The 13,253-nt window shown below is 41.8% G+C and overlaps 1 protein-coding gene across 1 annotated transcript; it reads left to right on the top strand.

The window, feature by feature from the left end:
- Positions 1–8,588: 8,588 nt before the first annotated feature.
- Positions 8,589–12,574, top strand: LOC120053823 (zinc finger protein 260-like). Its single transcript, XM_039001083.1, has 4 exons — positions 8,589–8,852; positions 9,415–9,673; positions 9,869–9,964; positions 10,492–12,574. Exons 1-4 carry the CDS (start codon positions 8,709–8,711, stop codon positions 12,264–12,266), a joined length of 2,274 nt encoding a protein of 757 aa, XP_038857011.1. The 5' UTR covers positions 8,589–8,708; the 3' UTR covers positions 12,267–12,574.
- Positions 12,575–13,253: the final 679 nt, after the last annotated feature.

Genomic DNA, 13,253 nt, shown 5'->3' with positions numbered 1-13,253 from the left:
AGCAATGAGTTTGCATTCCTAATATTTCGAGAAAATTTGATAAACTGGATTAAATATGTTGGTCAGCAAAGAGAGCGGACATTGAAGCATTTCTCATTAGAGTGCATAGAGTGAATTCACTGAAGTGCAATAGAGGTTAGTCCATGTATGTACTATACAGTGTGTCCATACTGATAATCTCTCTTTAATTGATTGTTATAACACCCTTTCTCAGGGCTGTATATTGAGTGGGGACCTGCACTGATCAGTTGATTGGACTGTCTTCTCCATAACCCAACAACACAAAGACAGTTGAGAGGGAGGAAACAATTGTAGGATCAAGCTCTATCCCACACTGTGAGCTTGCTGGTGAAACGTTGCCTGCTGCACGTGAGGGGGAAATGAGATACGGTTCAACAATAGCCACCCAATATTGACTCTGCAGGAAGGGGATTGTCACAGGTGTGAGGGGCAGAAAGAGTTGCTCTGATTTTCACTTCCCTGTGTCAACACAAACAGAGGGTGCTCTGGGGATCAAACATTGTCTGTTTACTGGGATTTGTTACAGTCTGTTGTTGAGCTCTGTTGTTGGGCTGATTTGAAGGGGAGACAGAGGAGGAGGCCAGTCTCAGTTCCAGTCCCAGTGCACCAGGAGTCTTCCTGAGATCTGGGGTTGAACTGGAACTGACTGAGACTGAGAGGCGTTTCATATTTTGTTATTTCTCTCATCCTCTCCTGTATGTAAACTCCAGCACAACATTTCCTCTGAGGAACACCCAGTGGGCAGAATTGGCAGGTGCTACAGTCTGGTATCTCCACCATGAATAGGCCTTCCCTTCATATCCTCCTCATATCCAACCACCTACACTCATAATTTAACCTGCCTTGCTCATCACACAAGGACAAGGCAATCTTTCTGGATGCAATTAATGAACACCATTAGACTTGAAAGGGGTGGCTGTCATCATAAGATGAGTGTGTGTGTGTGTATGGAAGGGAGAGAAAGTGATATTGTTTAGATGAGTAATTGAGCGTGAGCACCTCTTACCTTGTGTCTGGGCAACAAGGCAATAACAGGTAATTTCCTCTGTGTGTATGGGTCTATATGCGATAACATTCATATTTAAGAAATGGAACAGTTATCATGTCAGATAACACTATCACTTCTGATCTCCCCTCTTTATTCCAGCCCCTTCCCCTCAGTCATGGCCAGATAAATGAGCCTGTTAGCTCTGAGAGGACAGATACCAGGGACCAGCGCTGATCTATTGACACAGGTTGTACTGACTCATATATACGTGTGTGAGCACAATTATTCTCAACCACCGCCGCCCTCACTCCTCGCAAACAAACACTCAAAAAGAGGAAACAAGCTCTTTGAATCTGAAACAACAAGTTAACCCGATGGTTTGCAAAGCAGATTTCTGCCCATCTTCATTGGAGGATGTAGGGGAGGCATGGAGAACAGTCTCCCCCCCAAGGGCACCCACAGGGCAAGGTGAGCGGAGCATGTGATGAAATGTGTGACTAGCATAGTTCCACAGACAGAAACGTTTCCAGATACTCACTCATACACATCCATCCCACACACACACACAAACTCTGAGTTAACACACATCCCCTCTGAGCACAAACACTCTCTCACACAAATCTCACAATGTCGCCTTCACAGGAAAAGGTTAGAAGTCAGTTAGGAGGCAGAAACAGAGAGCAGTCATGTGGTCTATTGGGAAGAAAAGGGGAAAGAATATTCACTTTCTTTTTTATAAGGCGTTTTCAAGTTATTTGAAATGGATTGATGGACAGTCATATATGTTTATTGAATGATTTCAAAATCATGCAAAGGAGCTCTACCTAACTAGTCTGAACTATCATTACAGGTCATTTGTCGTCCTCCTACCATTCATAGTTTCATTACTTGTGCTGCCGCACTGTGCCAGTTTAGTGTACCGCATCAAATAATTCCAGGTCAACTTCATAGATGTGTTAATAAGGATCGGCGTTCCGTTAACGGGACAGTTGTAAATCATGCAGCGCGTTATGTCAAGATCGCAGATTTTAGAGAAACAACAGACAGATGTCGGTACATATAAGTGTCCTATATCGGCTGAAAGCTTAAATTATTGTTAATATAACGGCACTGTCCAATTTATAGTAGTTATTACTGCTAAAAAATGCCATGCTATTGTTTGAGGAGAGCTCCTAACAACAAAACACTTTTTTCACTGCGATAGGTTTGATACATTCACCTCTGAAGGTGAAATGTATACTTACATTCTGAAATTTTGCTCTGATTTATCATCCAAAGGGTCCCAGAGATAACATGAAGTGTCGTTTTGTGGGATAAAATCATTTTTCATATCCTAAAAAGGTCCATATAGCATGCACAATCGATTTTGTATTTCCACTCGTTCAATTTGCAAAGAAAGGAATCTGTGAAAATCTCACCCTAAACATTGTTTCAACGAGTCAAATCACGTTCATATGTATTCCTCAGAGATCCTAGAAGGTAACAAGACTTCACTATATCATTAGGGGTGTAGTATATCCTATAGCACACCATATTTGGTCAGAGAGCAACGCCTTCATGGCATGCCGATTATGCGGGCGGCCATCACTTGAACAACTGTATCTTTGTCAAATAAGCACCAATCGGGGTCAAACAAAGCTAGCTAGATAGCCAATGAGCTGGGCTTTACGGGTGTATCCGGAATCCATGTATATGTCGTAAAATTGAGCTACTAACCTTGTACGACAGCATGCCTTTTCATTTTGGACAAACATTATAAGCATATTCAGAGTTATGAAGTTATGAAAACTGGTTGTTTTGGAAATGTTGAACTTATAATATGGCTACAGATACTTGGAAAGCTAAATCAAAGTCCAAGTATACAGATTTGACGATCTTCTTGCAGAAAATTGTAATATGAATGTGAATGTCTCCTTCACGATTTGCCCAAATGTACCTGGGGACTTCACACTAAAAGTATTGTAGTTCACTCATACTTTAAGTTATCCATCTGAAACTTTGCACATACACTGCTGTCATCTTGTGGACACTATCGGAATTACAACCAGAGTAATGGCTAGAACTGTGACCTTTCTCTTGCATTTCAAAGATGGTGGTAGAAAAACACTGGTTGGTTTTGTCTTTGTATTTTCTTCTACCAGATCTATTGTGTTATATTCTCCTACATTCAATTCCCATTTACACAAACTTCAAAGTGTTTCCTTTCAAATGGTACCAATAATATGCATATACTTGCTTCAGGGCCTGAGCTACAGCTACAGGCAGTTAGATTTGGGTATGTCATTTAGGTGAATTTTGAAAAAAAGGGGGCTATCCCTATAGTGATGTGTCACATAACGCATTGTGATAGTGTTATCACATCATATTACATTATCACACATACATCACCACGACTTCATCACATAACACACAGAGACACAGCCATGGGCACGCAGACACAGTGGCAGTTGTGATAGATGGTAAATCCAGGGGTCTCCTACATTCAGTTCATTCAGACTGCCACAGAGGAAATTCCAAGAAGATTCTGATTGTTTCAATTTCCACTGGGCCTAGGGAGACATCTTTATATCCTCCTCACAAACATTGGATCTACAGTATTTTGTGTGTATCTCTGTGTGTGTGTTGTTCATACATACCCTACCTTAGTGTTACTTTCTTTGTCTGTAGATCTTGTGTTTAAAAGTAAGAAAAAGGAGGGTGACAGATAGACTACATGACCAAAAGTATGTGGACACCTGCTCATTGAACATCTCATTCCAAAATCATGGGCCTTAATATGGAGTTGATCCCCTTTGCTGCTACAATAGCCTCCACTCTTCTGGGAAGGCTTTGACGGAACATTGCTGCAGGGACTTGCTTCCATACAGTCACAAGAGCATCAATGAGGTTGGGCACTGATGTTGGAGGATTAGGCCTGGCTCGCAGTCAGGGGCCAAATCATCCCAAAGGTGTTTGATTGGGTTGACGTCAGGGCTCTGTGCAGGCCAGTCAAGTTCTTCCACATTGATCTCAACAAACCATTTCCGTATGGACCTCGCTTTGTGCATGTGGGCATTGTCATGCTGAAACAGAAAAGGGCCTTCCCCAAACTGTTGTCACAAAGTTGGAAGCACAGAATTGTTTAGAATGTAGTTGTATGCTGTAGCGTTAAGATTTCCCTTCACTGGAACAAAGGGGCCTAGCCCAAATCATGAAAAACAGCCCCAGACCAATATTCCTCCTCCACCAAACTTTACAGTTGGCACTACGCATTCGGGCCGGTAGTGTTCTCCTGGCATCCGCCAAACCCAGATTTGTCAGTCGGACTGCCAGATGGTGAAGCGCAATTCATCACTCCAGAGAACAAGTTTCCACTGCTCCAGAGTCCAATGGAGGCCGACGCTTGGCATTGCGCGTGGTGATCTTCGGCTTGTGTGCGGCTGCTCGGCCATGGAAACCCATTTCATGAAGCTCCCGATGAACTTGGTAGTGAGTGTTGCAACCGAGGACAGATGATTTTAATGCCCTACGGCATTCAGCACTCGGCGGTCCCATTCTGTGAGTTTGTGTGGCCCACCAGTTTGCGGCTGAGCCGTTGTTGCTCCTAGACGTTTAAACTTCACAATAACAGCACCTACAGTTGACTGGGGCAGCTCTAGCAGGGCAGAAATTTGACTAGGTGATTTGTTGGAAAGATGGCATCCTATGACAGAGCCACGTTGAAAGTCACTGAGCTCTTCAGTAAGGCCATTCTACTGCCAATATTTGTCTATGGAGTTTGCATGGCTGTGTGCTCGATTTTATACACCTGTCAGCAACGGGTGTGGCTGAAATAGCTGTATCCACAAATTTGAAAGGGTCTCCACATAGAGTTGTGGCCAAAAGCTTTGAGAATGACACAAATATTAATTTACACAAAGTTTGCTGCTTCAGTGTCTTTCGATATTTTTGTCAGATGTTACTATGGAATACTGAATTATAATTACAAGCATTTCATAAGTGTCAAAGGCTTTTTTGACAATTACATGAAGTTGATGCAAAGAGTCAATATTTGCAGTGTTGACCCTTCTTTTTCAAGACCTCTGCAATCTGCCCTGGCATGCTGTCAATTAACTTCTGGGCCACATCCTGACTGATAGTAGCCCATACTTGCATAATTAATGCTGGGAGTTTGTGGGGATTTGTTTGTCCACCCGCCTCTTGAGGATTGACCACAAGTTCTCAATGGGATTAAGGTCTGGGGAGTTTCATGGTCATGGACCCAAAATATCAATGTTTTGCTCCCCGAGCCACTTTTTCCTTATGGCAAGGTGCTCCATCATGCTGGAAAAGGCATTGTTCGTCACCAAACTGTTCCTAGATGGTTGTGAGAAGTTGCTCTCGGAGGATGTGTTGGTACCATTCTTTATTCATGTCTGTGTTCTTAGGCAAAATTGTGAGTGAGCCCACTCCCTTAGCTGAGAATCAACCCCACACATGAATGGTCTCAGGATGCTTTACTGTTGGCATGACACAGGACTGATGGTAGCGCTCACCTTGTCTTCTTCGGACAAGCTTTTTTCCGGATGCCCCAAACAATCGGTACGTCCCAAGGATCCCCAATAGCACTACACTTAAGGTGATAGGCCCAGAATATTTGTTTTAACTGTTACACTTCAATGATACAACTGTAGACCAGGGCATGACTCAAAGGGAAAGCAAGGAAATCCGTTAGAGCATTGGCCAAAAACACAATCAAGATTAGCTTCCCAATTAGATGGTTGGTGTGAGAGCCTTCAGGGTGCACATGGTCTATGCTTGTCACAGGTTTTCCACAGTCAACAGATGTTTCTCTCATCTGCAGAAATGTTACATTCCACACCCCCAGAAGGAATATGGAGGGTACGTGAGTGATTTGGACTCCACTCCTGACCAGCTTAATTAATCATATTACAACACGGAAGAGATGTGTGCTTTCTAAGAGTTTGAACTTGAGCATACTTCTTTGCAATGGCAGAAACAAAACGTCTCAGGGGAGAGTGGAGTAATTTGAGCCAAAGGGGTAGGTTGAGCCACCCTTGTTTCTAGGAAACCATACACAAAATGAATAATTTTACCAAATATTTAGGAAGAGGTTATCATTTTATGTGACTGTGAAGGAAGAAACCACATGGAAAAAGTGGTAAACAAGTTAGGTAAAAAAACAATTTTCACCAAGTTATTGTGTTAGAGATTTCATGATACTTGTACTTGATTTAGATTTTTATTAGAATCCCCATTAGCCGACGCCAATGGGGACAGCTAGTCTTACTGGGGTCAGACGCATAACGAAAAACAATTTACAGACAAAAGACTTTACATACGTTTAAAAACATTAGCATGTTGTGTGTGTGAGTGTGTGTGTGTGTGTGCATCTATCAGTTACACATACAGTTGAAGTTGGAAGTTTACATACACCTTAGCCAAATACATTTAAAGTCAGTTTTTCACAATTCCTGACATTTAATCCTAGTAAAAATTCCCTGTTTTTGGTCAGTCAGGATCACCACTTTATTGTAAGAATGTGAAATGTCAGAATAATAGTAGAGAGAATGATTTATTTCAGCTTTTATTTATTTCATCGCATTCCCATTGGGTCAGAAGTTTACATACACTCAAATAGTATTTGGTAGCATTGCCTTTAAATTGTTCAACTTGGGTCAAACGTTTCGGGTAGCCTTCCACAAGCTTCCCACAATAAGTTGGGAGAATTTTGGCCCATTCCTCCTGACAGAGCTGGTGTAACTGAGTCAGGTTTGTAGGCCTTGCTCGCACATGCTTTTTCAGTTCTGCCCACAAATTGTCTATAGGATTGAGGTCAGGGCTTGGTTGAACAATGAGTTTTAATAACTCCAACCTAAGTGTATGTAAACTTCCGACTTCAACTGTATATACACACACTACCGGTAAAAGTTTAAGGAGACCTACTCATTCAAGGGTTTTTCTTTATTTTCTACTATTTTCTACATTGTAGAATAATAGTGAAGACATCAACACAATGAAATAACACATGGTATCATGTAGTAACCAAAAACGTGTTAAACAAATCAAAATATATTTTATATTTGTAATTTGAGATTCTTTAAATAGCCACCCTTTGCCTTGATGACAGCTTAGCACACTCTTGGCATTCTCTCAGCCAGCTTCACCTGGAAGGCTTTTCCAACAGTCTTGAAGGAGTTCCCACATATGCTGAGCACTTGTTGGCTGCTTTTCCTTCACTCTGCGGTCCGACTCATCCCAAACCATCACAATTTGGTTGAGGTCGGGGGATTGTGGAGGCCAGGTCATCTGATGCAGCACTCCATCACCCTCCTTCTTGGTAAAATAACCCTTACACAGCCTGGAGGTGTGTTGAGTCATTGTCCTGTTGAAAAACAAATGATAGTCCCAGTAAGCCCAAGCCAGATGGGATGGTGTATCGCTGCAGAATGCTGTGGTAGCCATGCTAGTTAAGTGTGCCTTGACAGTGTCACCAGCAAAGCACCCCCACACCATAACCCCTCCTCCTCCATGCTTTACGGTGGGAAATACACATGCAGAGATCATCCGTTCACCCACAATGCATCTCATAAAGACACGCCGGTTGGAACCAAAAATCTCAAATTTGGAGTCCAGACCAAAGGACAAATTTCCACCGGTCTAATGTCCATTGCTTGTGTTTCTTGGCCCAAGCACATCTCTTCTTCTTATTGGTGTCCTTTTGTAGTGGTTTCTTTGCAGCAATTCGACCATGAACACCTGATTCACACAGTCTCCTCTGAACAGTTGATGTTGAGATGTGTCTGTTACTTGAAATCTGTGAAGCATTTATTTGGGCTGCAATTTCTGAGGCTGATAACTCTAACGAACTTATCCTCTGCAGCAGAGGTAACTCTGGGTCTTTCATTCCTATTGCGGTCCTCATGAGAGCCAGTTTCATCATAGCGCTTGATGGGTTTTGCAACTGCACTTGAGGAAACTTTCAAAGTTCTTGAAATGTTCTGTATTGACTGACCTTCATGTCTTAAAGTATTATGGACTGTTGTTTCTCTTTGCTTATTTGAGCTGTTCTTGACAAAATATGGACTTGGTCTTTTACCAAACAGGACCTATCTTCTGTATACCCCCCCTACCTTGTCACAACACAACTGATTGGCTCAAATGCGTTAAGAAGGAAAGAAATTCCACAATTAACTTTTAAGAAGGCACACCTGTTAATTGAAATGCCTTCCAGGTGACTGCCTCATGAAGCTGGTTGAGAGAAGGCCAAGAGTGTACAAATCTGTCATCAAGGCAAAGGGTGGCTACTTTGAAGAATATAACATATGTTTTGATTTGTTTTACAGTTTTTGGTTACTACATGATTCCATGTGTTATTTCATAGTTTTGATGTCTTCACTACTTTTTTACAATGTAGAAAATAGTACATAATAAAGAAAAACCCTTGAATGAGTAGGTGTTCTAAAACTTTTTCTAAAACTAGTGCATATTTAAATATGAACAAATCTGAATAATTGTTCGTGGTCAGACACTTTTCTACTATAACGCGAGTGACTTTAATTTGGAACATTTCTAAAATTCCGTGACCCGGAAGGGATCTGACAAGCCGCCAGTTGGCTTCACGCGGATGACAGTATCAGCTAGTTAGCAAAAATATGCTACCTAAGATAAATGTAGCTGCGACTTGTAGTTTTTATTCTAACGTTACTTGAATTAGTCGATGGTCAAAATGGCTACAATTTACAATATGTTCCAGTCAGAAACAACATCGATTATGGCCTTCGTCGTCGAGACGGCAATGACAGAAATATACAAATTTTTGCCAAACTCTGACGCTAACAACGACGTTAATCCGGGGAGAGAGGTGAGTTTCCTAAAATATTTCTGGCATTGAGCAGTATAATGACGGGCGCCTAATGACTACAACCAGCTACGTTAGCTAACGAACAAAAGTTATCGGAATAAATTTGCTGCCGTCTGTAACCTAAATTAACCTGAGCGTGTCCCCGATTCTGATGTTCAGGTTAAAGGAAGCTAGGTTGAAGATACTGTATCCCTGAAAACCGGATGTTTTTGGTTTTCAACAACCGCGCTGAGGGTGCAAACGACCTATTTAGACTACCTAGCGAACGTTAATGTTTAATTTAGTGTTATTTAACCATAATTTAACTAGGGAAGTCAATTAAGAACAAATGCGTATTTGCAATGACAGACTACACCGGCCAAACCCGGACGACGCTGGGCCAATTGTGCGCCGCCCTATTGGACTCCCAATCACGGCCGGTTGTGAAACAGCCTGGTACAACGTTACTTAACTAGTACTACTAGCTAGCCCTCAGCTAGGTTTCTAGCTAACGTTACTGGTTTCACATCCTCTGCTGTATACAGTAACTAACTAGTTCACTTGTTTCTATTGCTCTACACAGCTCTGCACCATTATGAATTTGTTGATGGGGGAGGGTATTCGTAAAGTCTGCCAACTATTTCTAGTGGCCTCCTCACGTTTGCAAAATGAAAACGAGAAACTGAAGACCAAGGTGGAGCAGATGGATGAATATATGAAGGAAATTACTGAGAAGGCTGAACATTATAGAACGTCTCTGGCTAAAGTGGAGGCAGAACCGAAAGTACAGACGCCAACCCATGTTCTGCACAACGGAATGATCTTTGCAATAAAACCCGTTGGTGAGTGTTGTAGACCTCCAGTCATTAGGTTTCTGCCTATAATAAGTTGGTTAAATAGGTCTGTTGTAGGTGTACTGATTGTTTTGTTCCCCATCTTTGATAGTTTTGTTTGTATTAAACACATATAATTTTGTTGAAATGAAAAAGTGAGAGTTTTGAACATGTTTCAATGTAACTTTGCTTGTTGTTCTTTAGATCTCCCATTGTTGCCTGGAATGACAGCGGCTTCAGCGTTGCCAGGGAATGTCAGTCAAGCAAACACAGTCACTAACGCAACATCCGTCTGTGCAGGTAATATCCTCAAAGTGGTGTTATTTTTGAATAATCGTTGCCAAACCAGGGGTACGTTCAGTTCAATGTTTGCTGTGATGGTTTGTACTGAACTAAATGTTTCCCTCAAACAGTCCGCGCTATTGGCTTACTAAACATAGTTTTTTCAGAATAGCACCGTTACCTTTGAATCTCATGTTGTAAAGTTGTGTTCTGCTGAATGTGGTCCAGGGTCATATTCAGTAGGAACCAAACAAAAGAAAATGGGGAGTAACTACCTGAACGCCAATAAGAAACCCCTGTTTGTTTTCTGTTGCATAACATTTTTCTGTGGTGTGCGCTAATGAATATGACCCAGTTGTTCGAAAACAATACACAGGCTGTTAAAAAGCATGTTTATTTTAAGGCAAAAATATTGATATAGCCATATATTGGTTGATTCATTTGTCTAACTAAATACATTTAGTATAACCTAATCATTTTGTTAAATTCTCTTAACTTAGGCTATAGTTTTACTATGTGTATGCTCACATTCCTTTTATTTTTAGGTCCTGCCAAAGTTTGCAGTAAACCTACAGAGACGACTTCATTGGAGTATGACTCCTCTCTGGGAGACACACATGGACTGAATACAGAGCCCTCACCAAGAGATACTGAATCCAACGTTGAGCATATGAGAGCTGCTCTTCCAGAGGGCACCGACAACGGTAGAGACAGCCATGAAAGACATAAAAACAGTAATACTACTAATGGGACAGGATCCACAGAAAACAAACGCTTCAAGTGTGATGTTTGTGAGAAGACATTCAGCAAGAAAGAGTTGCTGAGAGTTCACAAGCTAATCCACACAAAACCTTTCAAGTGTGACATTTGTGAGAAGACCTTCAGCAGGAAAGGGTTACTGGAAGGTCATAAGTTAATTCACACAAGACCCTTCACCTGTGACGTTTGTGACAAGACCTTCAGCCTGAACCGCATGCTGTTACGTCACAAGCTAATTCACACAGGAGAGAGGCCATTTGCTTGTGGTCAATGTGGCAAAACATTCAGAATGTCCAAGCAGCTCGAACGTCACATGTTGCATCACAAAGAAAACCATTTCAGTTGCAAAGTCTGTGGAAATACATTCTCTACCAAGACAGATCTGACACAACATCGGCTAGTTCATGCAGTGGAGAGACCGTTCAAGTGCCTGACTTGTGGAAAGGGTTTCACAAAAAGGACCATACTTATGGGGCACGAGAGAATCCACACTGGTGAAAAACCATACAGCTGTGCTGAATGTGGGAAGAGTTACAGACAGTCTTATGACCTAAGAATTCATATGCGAAGACATACAGGTGCAGACATACGTCCACACTTGTGCTCAGAGTGTGGTAAGAGCTTTCGGACAAAATCCGTCCTCGAAAAGCACAAGCGAATTCATACAGGGGAGAAGCCATTTAAATGTGAGACCTGTGGAGCTGCTTTTGGCCATAAAGGAAACCTTGTGAGACACCAAGTGCTTCACACGGGGGAGAGACCATACAAATGTAAAGTGTGTGGGAAAAGCTACCCTCAGTCCACCGACTTAAAAGCTCACATGCACCGTCATGGGGCAACCAAACCATTTATGTGTGACCTATGTGGAAAGACTTTTATTTACAATTACCAAATGAGACAACACAATCTACAATGGCACATAGCTGAAGGAGATAAGGTTCCTGGGAGAGAGGGAACATCAACAAAGCCATTCAGTTGCAAAATATGTTTGAACGGCTTCAGCTCCATGCTAACTCTGAAAAAGCATAAAGAAATTCACACAGGACAAAAGCAATATTCTTGTTCCATTTGCGGAAAGACCATTGCATATAAAAATGCTTTTGACTATCACATGAGAGTTCACAGTGGAGTGAAGCCCCATGGATGTAAATACTGTGGAAGGAAATTTATTCTGAAGCAAGCTCTTCAAGGACATGAGCGGACCCATACAGGTGAAAAACCCTTCAAATGCAGTTATTGTGACAAGACTTTCGCAGTCAACACCAATCTGAAAAGGCATGAGCGAATCCACACGGGAGAGAAGCCATTCAAATGTGATGTCTGCGGGAGAGGTTTCAGCCAAGCCAACAATGTTAAAGCCCACATGCAAGTCCACACTGGAGTTAGGCCTTACTATTGCAAGAGATGTGGAAAAGGCTTTTCTGACATAAGACACTACAAAAACCATAGCTGTGATGGTGTGGCTGTGACACGCACACACTGTGATGGTGATAATTATCGTAAATCTTCTGACGGCACTTTCAGAAGTAGAAAAGGAGGTAGACAGGAGTGCTTGCCATAATGCTGCTGTTGTGTAGACTCGGTGATATTATCTCAATATCATCTACAGACTGTAGACTACAGTGGTGCAACTTCCTGCTTACAGATGTCATGAACAATGGGGATTTATTCAGTGGGGTGAAATGTTCTCGGGTGAGTTTCTGGAAAGCCTTGTATGAAATGAGAGCGTGCTTTAGGAAACTAGATATTTGCTTGCTGTAGTGCTTGGAGATCTTGCTATAAATCAAAGGGTTAATGTTCATGAGCCCAAATTCTCATTTGTTCATATTGTGTAAATCAATAAACACATCATTCATGTGAAGTTATAAACTGGGTGGGGCGACCCCTGAATGCCGATAGCCGTCGTATATCAGACTGTATACCACGGGTATGACAAAACATTTGTTTTTACTGCTCTAATTCCATTGGTAACCAGTTTATAATAGCAATAAGGCACCTTGGGAGTTTGTGCTATATGGCTAATATACCACAGCTAAGGACTATGTCCAGTCACTCCACGATGCATCGTGCCTAAGAACGGCCCTTAGCCGTGGTATATTGGCCATATACCACACCCCCTCGTGACTTATTGCTTAAATATAGAGACCCCTAAATCAAATCAAACTTTGTCACATGCGCCGAATACAAGTGTAGACTTTACCGTGTAATGCTTACTTACAAGCCCTTAACCAACAGTGCAGTTCAAGAAGAGTTAAGAAAATATTTACCAAGTAGACTACAATAAAGTAACACAATAAGAATAATGAGGCTATATAAAGGGTGTACCGAGTCAGTGTCCGGGGGTACAGGTTAGTTGAGGTAATTTGTACATGTAGGTGGGGGTTGAAGTGACTATGTATAGATGATAAACAGTGAGTAGCAGCAGTATATAAAGGGAGGGTGATCAATGTAAATTGTCCGGTGGTGATTTTATTAATTGTTCAGCAGTATTATGGCTTGGGGGTAGAAGCTGTTGAGGCTTTTGGTCCTAGACTTGGCGTTCCGGTAC

Source organism: Salvelinus namaycush, chromosome 9 (genome assembly GCF_016432855.1).
Source record: "Salvelinus namaycush isolate Seneca chromosome 9, SaNama_1.0, whole genome shotgun sequence".
Lineage (NCBI taxonomy): Eukaryota > Metazoa > Chordata > Actinopteri > Salmoniformes > Salmonidae > Salvelinus > Salvelinus namaycush.
This window is presented reverse-complemented; position numbering and strand designations above follow the sequence as displayed.